Source organism: Arachis hypogaea, chromosome 16, assembly GCF_003086295.3.
Source record: "Arachis hypogaea cultivar Tifrunner chromosome 16, arahy.Tifrunner.gnm2.J5K5, whole genome shotgun sequence".
NCBI classification, from domain to species: Eukaryota; Viridiplantae; Streptophyta; class Magnoliopsida; order Fabales; family Fabaceae; genus Arachis; species Arachis hypogaea.
In genome coordinates, this window is record NC_092051.1 from 7685040 (window position 1) to 7699584 (window position 14545).

General features: G+C 28.8%; 1 protein-coding gene and 1 non-coding gene across 2 annotated transcripts; both read left to right on the plus strand.

The window, feature by feature from the left end:
• Positions 1-5342: 5342 nt before the first annotated feature.
• LOC112755252 (G-type lectin S-receptor-like serine/threonine-protein kinase SD3-1) lies at positions 5343-9344 on the plus strand. Its single transcript, XM_025803221.3, has 2 exons — positions 5343-6543; positions 6723-9344. Exon 2 carries the CDS (start codon positions 6830-6832, stop codon positions 9113-9115), a length of 2286 nt encoding a protein of 761 aa, XP_025659006.1. The 5' UTR covers positions 5343-6543; positions 6723-6829; the 3' UTR covers positions 9116-9344.
• A 3419-nt stretch (positions 9345-12763) lies between these two features.
• TRNAK-CUU (transfer RNA lysine (anticodon CUU)) lies at positions 12764-12836 on the plus strand. Its single transcript has one exon. It is a non-coding gene; the product is annotated as a tRNA-Lys (tRNA).
• The last annotated feature ends 1709 nt before the right edge of the window (positions 12837-14545 follow it).

Consider the following 14545-nt stretch of genomic DNA (forward strand, 5'->3'; position numbering starts at 1 on the left):
AAAATATAATTAATACATATTAAGAATAAGACTGAATATAATGACACGTAATGGTATTTAGATGTATTTAAATATATTTGGAGAAGAGCTTTTATTTTTTATTAAGACACGGTTGGATACAGTAGACACGCGTATTAGACAAATATCGATGAGTGTTGTGTCCGAAATATATCTGACATGTGAATACGACAACTCAACAAAATATTCATACTTCATAGTAGTGTATACCTATACGAAGGCGAATGGCTAAATTTCTGTATTACTTCTTTTATCAAATATGTATTATCAGATTAAAAATCTAACTGTTAGCTAAGATGTAATTTGTTTAGGATAAAGTATTTTTTTTAAAATTTATCAAAAATTTAAAAAATATTCTTAACTTTAATTTTATTTTAATTTTATTTTAAAATTTTTTATTTGTATCAAATATATTATTAACAGTTAAATTTTTAAAAAATTTAAGATTAGTTCATTATATGATAACTATGTTTGATTTATTTGCGTTAAAGTTGTTCTTGTGAAATTATTTTAGTCCTAATAAGTATTTTAAAAAATTAATTGCCAAAAATAGATTTGATACAAATAAAAAACTTTTAGTAAATTTTAAAGATAAAAAATAGAGAGAATAATAAATAGGTCTCTGACCTTTTATCTCAAAAACAAATAAATTCTTGACTAATTAAAAATACAAAAATATTTTTTATTTTCTAAAATTTGAGACATCTAAATTTTTTCGAATGACCTATTTATTCTTATATATTTTAAAACGAGAAATTTAACTGTCTTATATTTTAAAAAATAATAGTCATTTTTATATTTTTAATTAATAAAAAACTTATATATCTTTAAATTATAAATTCGGAGATCTATTTAATTTTTTTTTTCAAAATATACTTTATCCTTCTTTTTATTTAAACGACTTTGCTATTATCACGTGTTATTTATTAGCTTTGACTTTAATTAACTCTAACTTGACCTTTGATTGTTAAGGGAGAAATTCTTACTCATGCAGTCATGCAGATGCCAACATAATTTATTCTGAATCACTTTATTATTATTATTATTATTATTATTATTATTATTATTATTATTATTATTAAGCACTCATACATTTTGTTAATTTACTTTTTGTTTATTAAATATATATAATAACAAATAATATGAAAGTAATAAAAACGATAACTACTTTTAATTTAAATAAAAAGCTATAAACTTTATTTTATAAATTATATATATAAAAAAGACTATTCAGAAAAAAACAAAATATGCACACTAAATTCCTTCCAATTATTATGATATATAATATAGAAAAGAAGGTAAAATAATATAGAAAAAAGTCAAACTATCTTTTTAATATTGGGTATACAATGATTATACACACGAAGAGTAGTTTTATCGATATGCAACTAAATTTAATCAAGCTATATAATTTCAGTTAATTACATGCATATCTTCATATAGTATATAGATTTTCGTCCAAAACACATATGCATCACATTTTTTTTAACTCCTATTAGTATATAATAATAGGATTCTGTTATTTATGTCTTAAGATCATATTTTAAAAATATAATAATAAATTTTAAAATATTTTTGATATATTTAATGCATTAAAAATATAAAAATATTTAACTTTTCAATAATTTTTATAAAATATTTTTTTATGATATCTTTAAGATATATTTTTAGGACACAAGTTAGCAAGATCCATAATAATATAATATAATCAAAAATCAAGTACTATTTTAGTCTTCAATATTTGGGTTAAATGTTAATTTAATTTGGTTCCTAACGTTTCAAACGTTCCACTTTAATTCTAAAAAATTTCAAACGGATTCAATATTGTCCTATTGTTAAATTTACGTAAATAATTAATTGAATGAGTGACGTAGACATTAATAATATTATTATTAAGTCATATTTTTTTCTTGTGTCAGAGAAACATAATTAAAAAGTTTTTGTAATACTTCTTTTTCTTAATATTCTTATTATAAAAAAATCTTAAATTTTACAAATTAATTATCAATGCTCCAAAATTAAAAAAGATATTTTTATTATATTAATGATTATTTTTTACTTATATACTTAAATTAAATGTTATTTGTTCTAAATATACTAATTATGAATGTCAAATTTAATAGTAGAACAATGTTAAATTATTTAAAATTTTTTGAGACTAAAATTTAAAACTTTTAAAAAATAAAATAAGATATTTAAAACGTTAAAAATTAAATTAAAATTTAATTTAAATATTAAAAATTAAAATAATATTTTATCCTATAATCAAATTACACTAGGATAATAAAACAAAAGTTTAAATTCAATCACGAGCATTAGTTGTTGAACTACTCCATCGAGAGGGTACTTTGGGGCCCTATTTCCTTATTAATGATTACCTCCAAGTTAATTTTAAAAAACAATATATCAATTATGCAATTTTAACAGAATAAAAATTTAGTTATGTGGTTACTGGTTAGTGAAAAATAAATCCTCCTACTTACACCATATATATTATATTGTAAAAGTCACATTAATTCACATAAAATGCAAGTGAGTCATATAATAAAATTAACCATTCATCCAAATTGTATTTTACTATGCGATTCACATCTAACCCTATAATAATAATAAAAAAAAATCAACAATATTTGCAATAATGTTCGAACTTTTTATTTTTAATATTAGAATGGTAGTGGTATTTTTTTTAAATATGAATTGCTGGAGTGTTATACTCAAATGTGGAATTGTTTAACTAGAGAAGTAGAAATCGGATCGTCCGATTTATTAGAGCCGATTTCTAGAGGTACACAAATCGGACCGTCCGATTTGTGAGAGGTACACAAATTGGACCGTCCGATTTGTGTTAAAAAAATTAAAAAATTTGAGGTACAGAAATCAGACCCTCCGATTTGTGTACTTTTTAGAGTTTTAAAAAATATAAAAAATTACAATATTAAAGTATATCACCACTTCTACTTCCATAACAAAAAAAAAAATGATGAATGCTACAGTACCTTTGACTAAAAAAAGTAAATAGATAATATTTAATAAATTTTAAATATTTTATTTATTTTTAAACATTTTATTTCTTACCTTTAAAAGGAAATTAGACAATTTATACACCATAGTAAAAAGCACCATAAAACTCACAAAAAAAAGTAGCCACAATGTTCAATCACTTAAAGCTATATTGTCAAACTTTGTTTATTCCCATACAAGGGCATTTATAAAGTAATTAGCGGATCTATTTTGTTATTAATTAAGAATTAAAGAAATTAAAAGAAAATGCCACTTTATGCTTTCAACCAGCGCTTTTCGCACATACTTTAACAAAAATTATTCTTTTCATCACAAAAATAAAAAAGAAAAAGAAAAAGGATATATCAAAAGTGAATCTCCCTTCGTTATTTATTATTTTAATGATGTAAAGGGTGACTAGTAAGTTATAATTAACTCGTGCCCATGCATAGTGTAGCTGGCTAGGATTATTTGTCTAGCCAATTCCATAGGTTTGTTTCATATGGTTAACTTTATAGCAATTTAATAATGATCTTAATTTAACATCCCATATCATTATTTTATGATATGCATATAATAAGAATCTTGCTGGTGTTAAAAAAGAGGTTAGTATAATATAATAGTAATTATACCATAACCCTCAGTCAACTACTACATGGTACAAAGATTTAAGGGAAATTTATATATTTATTCCTGGGTAATAATAAACTATATTAGCTTAATTAGTTCACGTGGTCACACGTGTACATTTGTCTTAAAGGCTGTAATGGAAAAGCTTAGCTTGCCGTGCATCGGATTTTTTTTATATTTAAATTAAAAATATATAATATTTATCAATTTAAATAAACGTTCTAAGTATTTATCAAAATATATTTTGAGTCACATTTTAGATAGAGTGAAAAAATCACTATACAAATGTACTGTCCCAAAATTAACATAAATGTGCATATTTCGAAGGCAAATTAAAATCATATCTCGGATGCACTACATCTACATTCAAGATCTCATCTTGTTCATATCTCGGATGTATCCGAGATATGACTGGCACATACCATATTACAGCACGAAGGTAGTGCATCCAAAATACATTCGTAACGTAGTTTTTCCTATTGTATCGGAGATGTGACTCAAAATGTATTTTAATAAATATTTATACATTTATTTAAATCGATAAATATTATATTTTTTAATTCAAATAAAAAAATTATTCCCATACATCAATTCATATATATATATAAGAAATACTAAATCATTTGAATTTATTATTTTTAATTATTAATATTTAAAATTTATTAAAATTTATTATTTTTAATTATTAATATTTAAAAATTAAATTAAAAATATATTATTAAATTAAAAAATTTAGTTTATAACTAAAAATAATAACTAAAAATAAAAATTCTAACGACCTTTTATTACTTTTCTCTCCATATATCTTTTTACATATTATTCTCTCTTTTTTTAGTGATGTCTCTCTAAATTTTGCATTGGTTGTAGTTTTTAAATATTTCTTCTTCTTTTTTAATATAATATTCTTAAATATGTTGTAGTCATTATATAAATAGTACCTTTTTTTTAACCCAACTTAGAACTTCATCATTAGAAGCCTTTAATATAATTTATACGAGTTTAATTGAGTAATCAATTTTTAATTAATATCAACAATTTTTTTAGTTTTATATTTTAATTCTAAATCACAAATTCTATATTTTAAAAGAAATAGTTTTATAATAAAAAATTAATTAATATTAACTGATTAAAAAACAATTCCTTATAATTATTTTAGAATAAATACACATACATAGCTCCATCATATATAGCCCTTTCTGGTGGCTTAAAGTTAATCAATAGTGAATGATGAATTTGGGTTAAGCCAAGGGGCAATTGTTAACAGCTACCACAAAAGTGAAGAATTTAGAGTGGAAGTTCTTGAAAAAGTGTGCATGATTAAGTATTGTAATCAAAGTGAAGGAGTAACAATTGTTAGAAAACTTTAATACATAAATAACAATATTCTATAACCAAATTATTTTAATAATCAAATTTAATTAAATTAATCTAATAAGTTATTGTTATAGAAAAAATAAAGTGAAGAAAAAAGAGAAGACATATAAAAAAAAACTTAATTAATTTTTATTATAAAAATAATTTGTTTACTTAACATTTTTTATACACAAGTTAAATATTAAATAAATTAAACTTACTACCTTATTAACACAAATTAATTAATTAATATATAAAGGATAAAATATTAAAAATTTGAATATTTTTTTATTAATATTAGTCAATAATATATTTTTTAATATTATGTATTAAATATGTTTATGGACTAAATATGGACACAAAATGATATGTTTTGTTAGCTGTCTGGCAATGAAATCTATGTTTTTTCAAACTAAAAATTTTAGCTTCACTGTTCATGTTCTTCGTTAATAAATCGTAGTCTTCCAAGTCACCAAAAAAAAAAAAAAAATTGTTCTTCTTCCTCTTCCTCTTCCTCTTCCTCTTGTTCCTCATTCTCTGGTATTCTTATCCTTCTTCCACTTCACACACACGCATTCACATTAACACACACACACACACTACATTTCACAAGCCCAGTTCTTCTCTCTCTCTCTCTCTCTCTCTCTCTCTCTCTCTCTCTCTCTCTCTCTCTCTTACCATTTATAGCTCATTTTTCCTTCTCCAAATCTGAACCCACAAATCCAAGCTCCCCATTTTCCCTCACACTTCTCACACTCCTCAATTGCATGTCCTTTCCAAATCCATTACCAACTTAACAACTCTGTTCTTTGTAACGTTTGTTCATCTCTCGCTTCTCAGTGTTTCTGCTACTTCCCTCTTTGTCCTCTTTGGGCTTCAGTTTTGATCCCTTTCAGCTAAGTTGTGTTTACTTCTAATAAAATACAGAGGAAAAAGAAAAAAAAAAGGAAGAAAATTTTCATCTGGGGTCATGAGATTTGTTGCATTCAAGTTCAATGTTCTTCTCTTCTGATTCTAAGCTTTAACACCCCCTTCCCTTTTTCCCCCTTTTGGGATTTTATATTCAGATCTCTTTATCTCACTCTGGCTCAGAAAAATGGAAAGATAACTCTTTTGAGCCATCATCAACATTGTTGTGTCAGTTCAAAGCTTGTGTTTTTTTGCATTCTCCTTTTTGAAGTTCTCTTCTTGTTGGAAATTGGAATTGCTCTGTGCTTATGAAGTTTCATTTTCAAGGCTCATGCTCAAGTTTGAACCTTCAGAAAGTTATTGCATTCTCCAAAATGTGCTCCACTTTGGTTTAATTTGGTTCCCATCTCTGCATAAAGTACCAATTTTTGGCACTCAAAATTCATCTTTTTCGAGAAAGGCTTCCACTTTAGGGTCTCCTATCTTTGTCCTTGCATATACAACTCATACATGGATTACATACACTATGAAGTTTCAAGTTACTTTACTGCAATCATGTTGAAGTTCATGGCAGCATTCTGTGGTGGCTTATTGAATTTCTGAGCTTTGGAGTTTGGAGTACTCTTCTTTCAGGTACCATACTTGAGCATTTTTCTCTTCCACTGTAGTTCTTTTAGAAATTGTGACAATTCTTTGCCTAATTTTCAAAGATACTATGCATGTGTGAGCTTTTATCATTGCACTGCCGAACCACACTTGGGGCTTGACAAAGACATTTTACTTAAACTTTATTTTTTATTATCCCTCTACAGGTGTTTGGTATAATTGCCAAGGTGGAAACCAATATCTTCTACATTTAGATGTGACTTTTGGACTAAGGATCATTCAGCTTAATTTGTCAATCTAAGCATACACAGATATGCTTGAACAGAACTCTCACCTTAGGTCACCACTATTGTTATGTGTATCCATCTGCTTCTTGCTATATCCTGTTGTGAGGGCTGACATACCAGTAGGTTCTAAGCTTTGTGTGGTTGACAATGGCAGCTGGGTTTCCAAAAATGGTAATTTTGCAGTCGGGTTCTTTAACATTTCGGATGAACCTAACCAGTTTAGTATTGGTATTCGATTCAACAACAAGTCTATACCATATAGCCAACAAACAATGGTGTGGACTGCTGGATTTCAGACTGCAGTAGGTAACAAGTCTTGTTTCCAAATCACCACAAATGGAGATATGATCCTGTTTGATGATCAAGGAATGATAGCATGGAACAGCAACACCAGTAACAAGGGTGTCGTGTCGGCTTCTCTTCTTGATAATGGTAATCTTGTTCTGATGGACAGAGAGCAAAAGATAATTTGGCAAAGTTTTGATGATCCAGATGATACACTTCTCCCTGGACAGTATCTATCTTGTGATAAATCGCTTCGTGCTGCCACTAAGGATCTAGTGTCCAGTTACTACACTCTTTCCATGAATGTTTCAGGACACCTAATGCTTCGCTGGGAAAGTAATATTCCCTACTGGATAAGCGAAAGCCCCTCCACTTCGAATCTCACTGCATATCTGACAAACAATGGAGCTCTACAACTTTTAGACAACAGTTCTAATGTTGTTTGGAGTGTGTTTGGGGAAGACCACAATGAATCTGTGAGCTACCGATTTCTTAGGATAGATGTCGATGGCAATCTCCGCCTATATTCATGGGTGGAGGCTTCACAGTCATGGAGATCTGTCTGGCAAGCTGTTGAGAATCAGTGCAAGGTTTTTGCAACTTGTGGTAAACAAGGGGTCTGTGTTTTGTCTCCCTCAGGTACTGCTGATTGTGTGTGTCCTTTCGAGCAGACCGACACCGGGACCTGTTTGGTTCCATATGAACAGAAGTGTGAGCCTGGCTCCACTATGATGACATATTGGAACACACACCTATATGGAATTTACCCTGTTGATGGTCCAGGTATCATAAGTAGCCTGCATCAATGTATGCAATTGTGCCAGAATGATTCAAGGTGTACGGTCGCAACCTTTTCTAATGATGGTGTTCCCCAATGCTCAATAAAGAAATCTGAATATGTCACTGGTTATTCAGATCCATCTCTAAGCTCAGTATCATTTGTTAAGAGATGTTCATTTCCATTTGCAGTAAATCCCACACTTGGAAGCTCACCTCCAACCAAACGAGCTCCTAGTTTTTGTGTTCCTTGTCTAATAGGAGCAGCCTCAGGCACATGTTTCGTTGTTGTTATCATTCAGCTTGGAATTGTTTTCTACATCTATAGAAGAAAAATTTCTACTAGGAGGAAAGAAAATTTAGCTTCCGCAGGTGCAAATTCAAAGGGCTTAGTTGCATTATCTTTTTCAGAGATCAAGAGCCTCACCGAAGACTTCAAGGATCAGATTGGACCAAATATGTTCAAGGGCATGCTACCAAACAAATCTCTTGTTGCAGTTAAAGAGCTGAATGCACCCATAGATGACAGGAAGTTTCGGAGTGCTGTTCTGAAGATTGGAAGCATCCACCACAGGAATCTTGTGAAGCTGGAGGGCTATTGTTGTGAGTTCAATCATAGATTCTTAGTCTACGAGTACGCCAAAAACGGTTCTTTAGAGAAGTATATAGACGATTCCCCTCTTTGCAAGAAACTGACTTGGAGAAAGAGAGTTGACATCTGCTCAAGTGTGGCCAAGGCCATCAATTATCTTCACTCTGAATGCAGGGAGTTTATAAGCCATGGAAATCTGAAGTGTGAAAATGTCATGTTGGATGAGAACTTAGAAGCCAAGGTGAGTGAATTTGGGTTCGCAATAGTAGACGGCGAGGCTGTGTACTCCGGCTTTTCGGCCGAGAGGGACATAGCAGATTTCGGCATGTTAGTCCTAACCTTGTTGACCGGATGTAGAGATCAGACAGAACTTTGTGAGTGGTCATATAAAGAATGGATAGAAGGGAATGCTGCAAATGTCATTGATAAAAGAATTGAAGGTGGTGCCAACCCAAATGAACTTGAACGGGTGTTGAGAATTGCATTCTGGTGCCTACAAAGCGATGAACGTCAAAGACCTTCAATGTTGGAGGTAGTGAGAGTATTAGATGGAACATTGAGTGTTGATCCAGCACCACCTCCATTTTCTGGCCACAGACCATTGCTGGAAGAATCTGAGACACAAGAAGATGATGTTTCAGAATCTGACATTCAGTAGTGGTGATGTTCCAAACAAATTTGTAGGAACTTTGTTCATTTTATTTTACAACTCTAGTCACCTTCATACTCAACATGTATAGTAGTTGGACTAAGACTAACGTTTAGGTGAAAAAAAATAGTTTTTTACCCCTCAACTTATTTGGGGTTATGACTATAAACTTTGAAGGCCGTGTTCATTTGGTATTTTCAGGATCTGCATTAATTTAAAGTCCTTTTTTTCTGTCCAATTTTTCCCCTTCAATAGAAAAACTTCTGCTTATTAAATATTGTTTATTGTTAAGCATAAAGTAGGCTAAGATATAAGTTTAGTTTCTGATTTCTCAATCTTTTTATTCCATTCTAGTGAGTGATTATACAAATTATATAATATTAATTAGAATATTGAACATTATTTACCTTATTGCAAACGAAAGCCCTCTTGTACAAGCAATAAAGTACTGTATTATGGAATATAAATTATAAATCAATGATCTTGACCATGGTAATTGTTATTGTGCTACAACATATATTTGAATATTTTCTATGGCATGGTCGGTGGAGTTTCACCGTCGGAGACAGAAGAGAAGAATGGTGGTGGATATCTTGCCGTTGAAAGTGTTACTGGCTGTGAGGCAAAGGTAATTTCTTTTTTAATTTCAAAACAAAAAACTATTATTTATTTATTTATTTTTCTAATCTTCTCTATTAAATTGTAAAGGAGTTCATTAATTTAAACATTGTATGATTGAGATTTGAGCCTGTTAACTGGTAATTTCAACTATAAGATAAAAAGATCACCTTATTACTAAATTATAATTTATGATGCATGGATTTTACTCATAAAAGAGCTCTTTCCCTCATCTATTCAGGTTTTGCTTTTGCTTTTATATTTGTAATTTCCTTATATGATCCTTCTCCACTTTGCACTTTGCTGAACTGATACAACCTATTGAGGAAAGGATATATACAATGTTGAAACCTTGTATAGATACAACAGCAATGATAGTTTTCCTTATGCTCTTACATATAATTTATCAAAAATAATCTCTATTATTAGCCAAGAGAAGTTTAGCCTCTTCATGATGGGTGAACTTATTTTATTAAATTTGTTGACCTGTGCATGTCTATTTTTAAGTGGTCTGTCTTTGTATTGTTAGTTTATAAGGTAGCGTTTGTTTTGAGGTATTGAGACAGAGACTGAGACTCAGTATTGTGTTTGTTGGTTCAGATACTGGTACTAAAATTTCTGTCTCTGTCTCCAAAATTTCAGTACCTCCAAAAAGTAGGGACACAGGGGACTGAAATTACCTAAAATACTTTCATTTCAATTAATTAATTCTAATTTTATCCTTTGTGCAAATTAAATTAGAGTTTCAGTCTTTTCGTCTCTGTCTCTCCACCAAACGCTACCTAAGGGTGGAAGGGCAAGAAAATGGTGTCCTAATCTGCATCCATCCATCAATTGCATAGCACTTACAATTTATTTGAAAGAAAAAAATCTTATATAAATTTCTATTTGGAATTGGTTTACAAAAACATGCAGTCTATCAAGCCAGAACTAGAAGTGCAAGCTGTACCAATCACAGATCCTTATGGGCCTTCTATTGTGGATGTGGATTTGGAGGCTGTGGTTGTAAGGTTTGTAATCTGCAAGCTTGTGTTGTGCCATTTTTATTTGTTGTTTCCTGATCTTGTTGATCATGATCATTAGAGTGTTGCTCTGATAGAGAACTGAGCAGGTTCATTACTATCACAAATTTTGTGAATTCTTTTCAGTTTCTAATAATTTCATTACTTCATTGGTTAGCATCCAAATTTCTACTAAAAGATCAGTGCTTTTTTGTTTTCATGGTATACCCTTATGGTTATTGTTGCATTAAGATTATTCCTTAGTGGTTAACCATAATTATAATGAATTAATAAACCAACAATTACAATAAACCAGCTACAATATATGTAATCCACTCCCATATAGAATAAAAATAATGAAAAAATGAAAAACCATGACCTTAAAACAATATAATGCATCATAATTCTGAAATCAAATAATAGATGCAAATGTTCTTAGAGTAAAATTGAATGCTGTACTGTTTAATGATATATGTTATACCATTCATTATGTTTATATTAAAGTATGATTAAGTATGATCAATACTGCAAAAGTATGATTAAGTGATCGAAAATTCGACATGGTATTTAAGTATTTTTTCTTTAATTATACCAAGAAATTGATTGTATCATTTTGCCTTTCATTATCATGGGAGACCTATGATGAAGATCTATCTTAATTATCGGAAATGTTTGGTAACCAAAGAAATTCAGCCAAAAAACAGACATAACTTGCCTTATTTAGCATTTATTAATTGTTGCGATAACTAATTAATGCTAAATAAAGCAAGTTTTGGTTGTTTTTTTTGTCTACCTAGTTTTGTGTTCTTTTGGCTGAATTTTACATAATGGAAAATTTTATTTATTAATACGTAGAACTAATTAGGTATATATATTTTTTTATGATCAATTTTGCTGTATTTTTTTTAAAAGAAAAAATCAATTAAGTGAGTAAATGCAAATTAAGATTTTAAAGAGCAACACTTTGCTTATTCATTTCTAGAACAAATTGGTGGAAGTTAATCTTTTATAAAATAGATAGAAAAATAAGTTAAGAAAATTGTGCATAAAAATATTAGTGAGCAAACTAATTGAGTTATACATGAAGACATTATGGATGAAAAAGAACTCAATAAGTATTAGGGTAGTAAAATATTTTTCTGAAGTACTTTTTTTTAGATTTGCTGTTTAATTATTTTCTATATTCTATATTCTCATCTATCATGAAAATAACTTTGTTTAATGCACATATTGATTAGATATATATTAAATATTAAGTTGAGATAATTATACAAATAAAAAGAGATAATTCGAATATTAAATAAGTATAGTCTATTAATATATAAAAAGAACAATCTCAATAGTTGATTTTATTTTTATATAATAATAAACTTATTTACTTATTTAATCTTTTTGTTAGTTAAAATGCATTCTAAAAATTACCATTTAAAAAAATTATTAAAAAGATACAGATTAATATTAACCACTCTAAATGAACTCTTAAATGTACTCATGTAGTGTGTGTGAATATATTGGATGGATGTGTATTATATGAGTAATGTTTAGGATTAGGGTCTCTCTAATCAATCTGACTAAAAAAAAAAAAAAAAAAAAAAAAAAAACACCCATTCTCTAGTTCTATGGAATGGTTGGGTAGGGTACGTGACTATGTGTCCATTGGGCCACAATGGCTCTCATTAAGGTCCAAAAAAGAGTAATTACTTAAATCAGTCCCCAAGGATTTTAAAAGCGGACACTTTAGTCCCCAAGAAAAATTAATACACAGTTCAATTCCCAAAGTTTTATTTTGGCGGACAAATCAGTCTCTAGTTCATTTTTTTTGGGGACTAAAATGTCCGTTTTTAAAATCCTTGGGGACTGATTTGTCCGCCAAAATAAAACCTTGTGGATTGATGTGTGTATTAATTTTTCTTGGGGACTAAAGTGTCCGCTTTTAAAATCTTTGGGGACTGATTTGGGTAATTATTTCTCAAAAAATGTTCAAACAAACAAATTAAAAATTTATAACAATTATAATATTGGAAAAATGAACCATCAGGCCCGTCTAGCTCAGTCGGTAGAGCGCAAGGCTCTTAACCTTGTGGTCGTGGGTTCGAGCCCCACGGTGGGCGTATACATTTTTAATTAATGAAATTATTAATTTTACTTTGTTATTTTTTATTTTAGTTATGATTAAGATAAGTATATTCAAATTTTTTGCATTAGTAATGTTCTATCTATTGTAGTATTAGTACATATGATGTGATGGGATGCCAAATGTTTCTCACATGGTGACATGAATTTGCTTCATTCTTTTTTCTTTGTGAAGGATACATAATTACATATGATGTATGAATGACCATACTCTAGACAACTGGTCAATTAACAGCTTTTTTTCCTTCTTTTTTTTTTTAAAAAAAAATTTTAATTAGCGACAACAAAACAGAAAAGCTTCTCATTAACAGTTTTGTACCAACGAAGTACCTTCGTTTGGTAGAATAAATCAGAGAAAAGTGATCATTATTAGTCGTATACTCAACCTTTTGTATCCACTACTCGATCCATGCATGTCAGAGTTTTTTTTTTAACATATCCTAAGCAATTCGTTTTAAATTTATAATTAACAAGCCTAATTAAAGTTATTAATTTAATTAATGAAATAATGCCAATATTATGTTTGTTCACTAAACACGAATTATGTAAAAATTATTTTGACATTAAAATTCTCCATTGCTATTTCTTCAAAAAAAAAATATATCTGTTGCTAACTTTTAAGAAATCATGCAAAAAGAGGTGCCTAACTTATATTAAATTTGTCCAATTCATTTTGGTTTTCTAAATAGGAAAGTTTAGGGCCAGCAACTTTTTAAAAAATTGGCCAATATTTAACCATCAAAAGAAAATTGAATGATCTCACACCATTGAATTTAATCTCACCCCATTAAAAACATTATTGATGACCAATTGATGATTACAAAACACAAAAGTTTCTGTCCCCTTAGCACTCCTCTTTCTAAATAACATCACAGTTAAATAATAATAATAATAATAATAATAATAATAATAATAATAATAATAAGAACTATTATTGTTGTTATTATGCTAAAGATAATGGTTAAAAATCATTATGAAAAAGTGAATTTACTTTTAACTACTTTTTATACTACAATCATGAGAGAAATAAAGGTGATATACTACTAACTATTCCCACACTGTTTAAAAAAAAAACCTTAACAATAAAAAGAATAATAAGAAGTAAAAAGAATGATAGCATCAGCAGCTCCAACACTATAAATAAGAGAAGAGAGAACATTAGGTGGGGTAATTATATTATGTACCTTATTATATATATGACCTCGACCAAAAAGTTATATATATGCTTCTTCTATAGTTAGAGGGGAAAAGCTGGCTCCAGAGTATTCTATACTTCTATATATCTTTCTATCTTATCATCAGGATTTGGTAGAAGAAACTTGCAATAAAATTTATTTATTTTATTATTCCTAGATAGTGTCATAGTGGTAGTAGTTTCATTTTTGTTATTTTATATATTTAGTTTATACTATGATTTTTCAATTTTCAGGGTTATATATTACTATGGCATGAGAGAAGATAGTTGGCTTTGAAAATCTTATTATATATATAGAAGCACATTATTAATTTAATTTGAAATTTAGAATTTAGTTAGTTGTTATTGTTATAGAGAAATGGCATCATCATCATCATCATCATCTTCTTCTTCTTCTACAAGAAACATTGAGCAAGAATCAAGAAGAAGAAGTGGGTGTGTCACACCAAAGGGTAAAAGGTTCAGAATTCCAGAGGTTTTAACAACAAATCC

What these genes read in the sequence shown, in the direction of transcription:
- LOC112755252 (XM_025803221.3), top strand. Translation starts at nt 6,830, where the DNA reads ATGCTTGAACAGAACTCTCACCTTAGGTCACCACTATTGTTATGTGTA.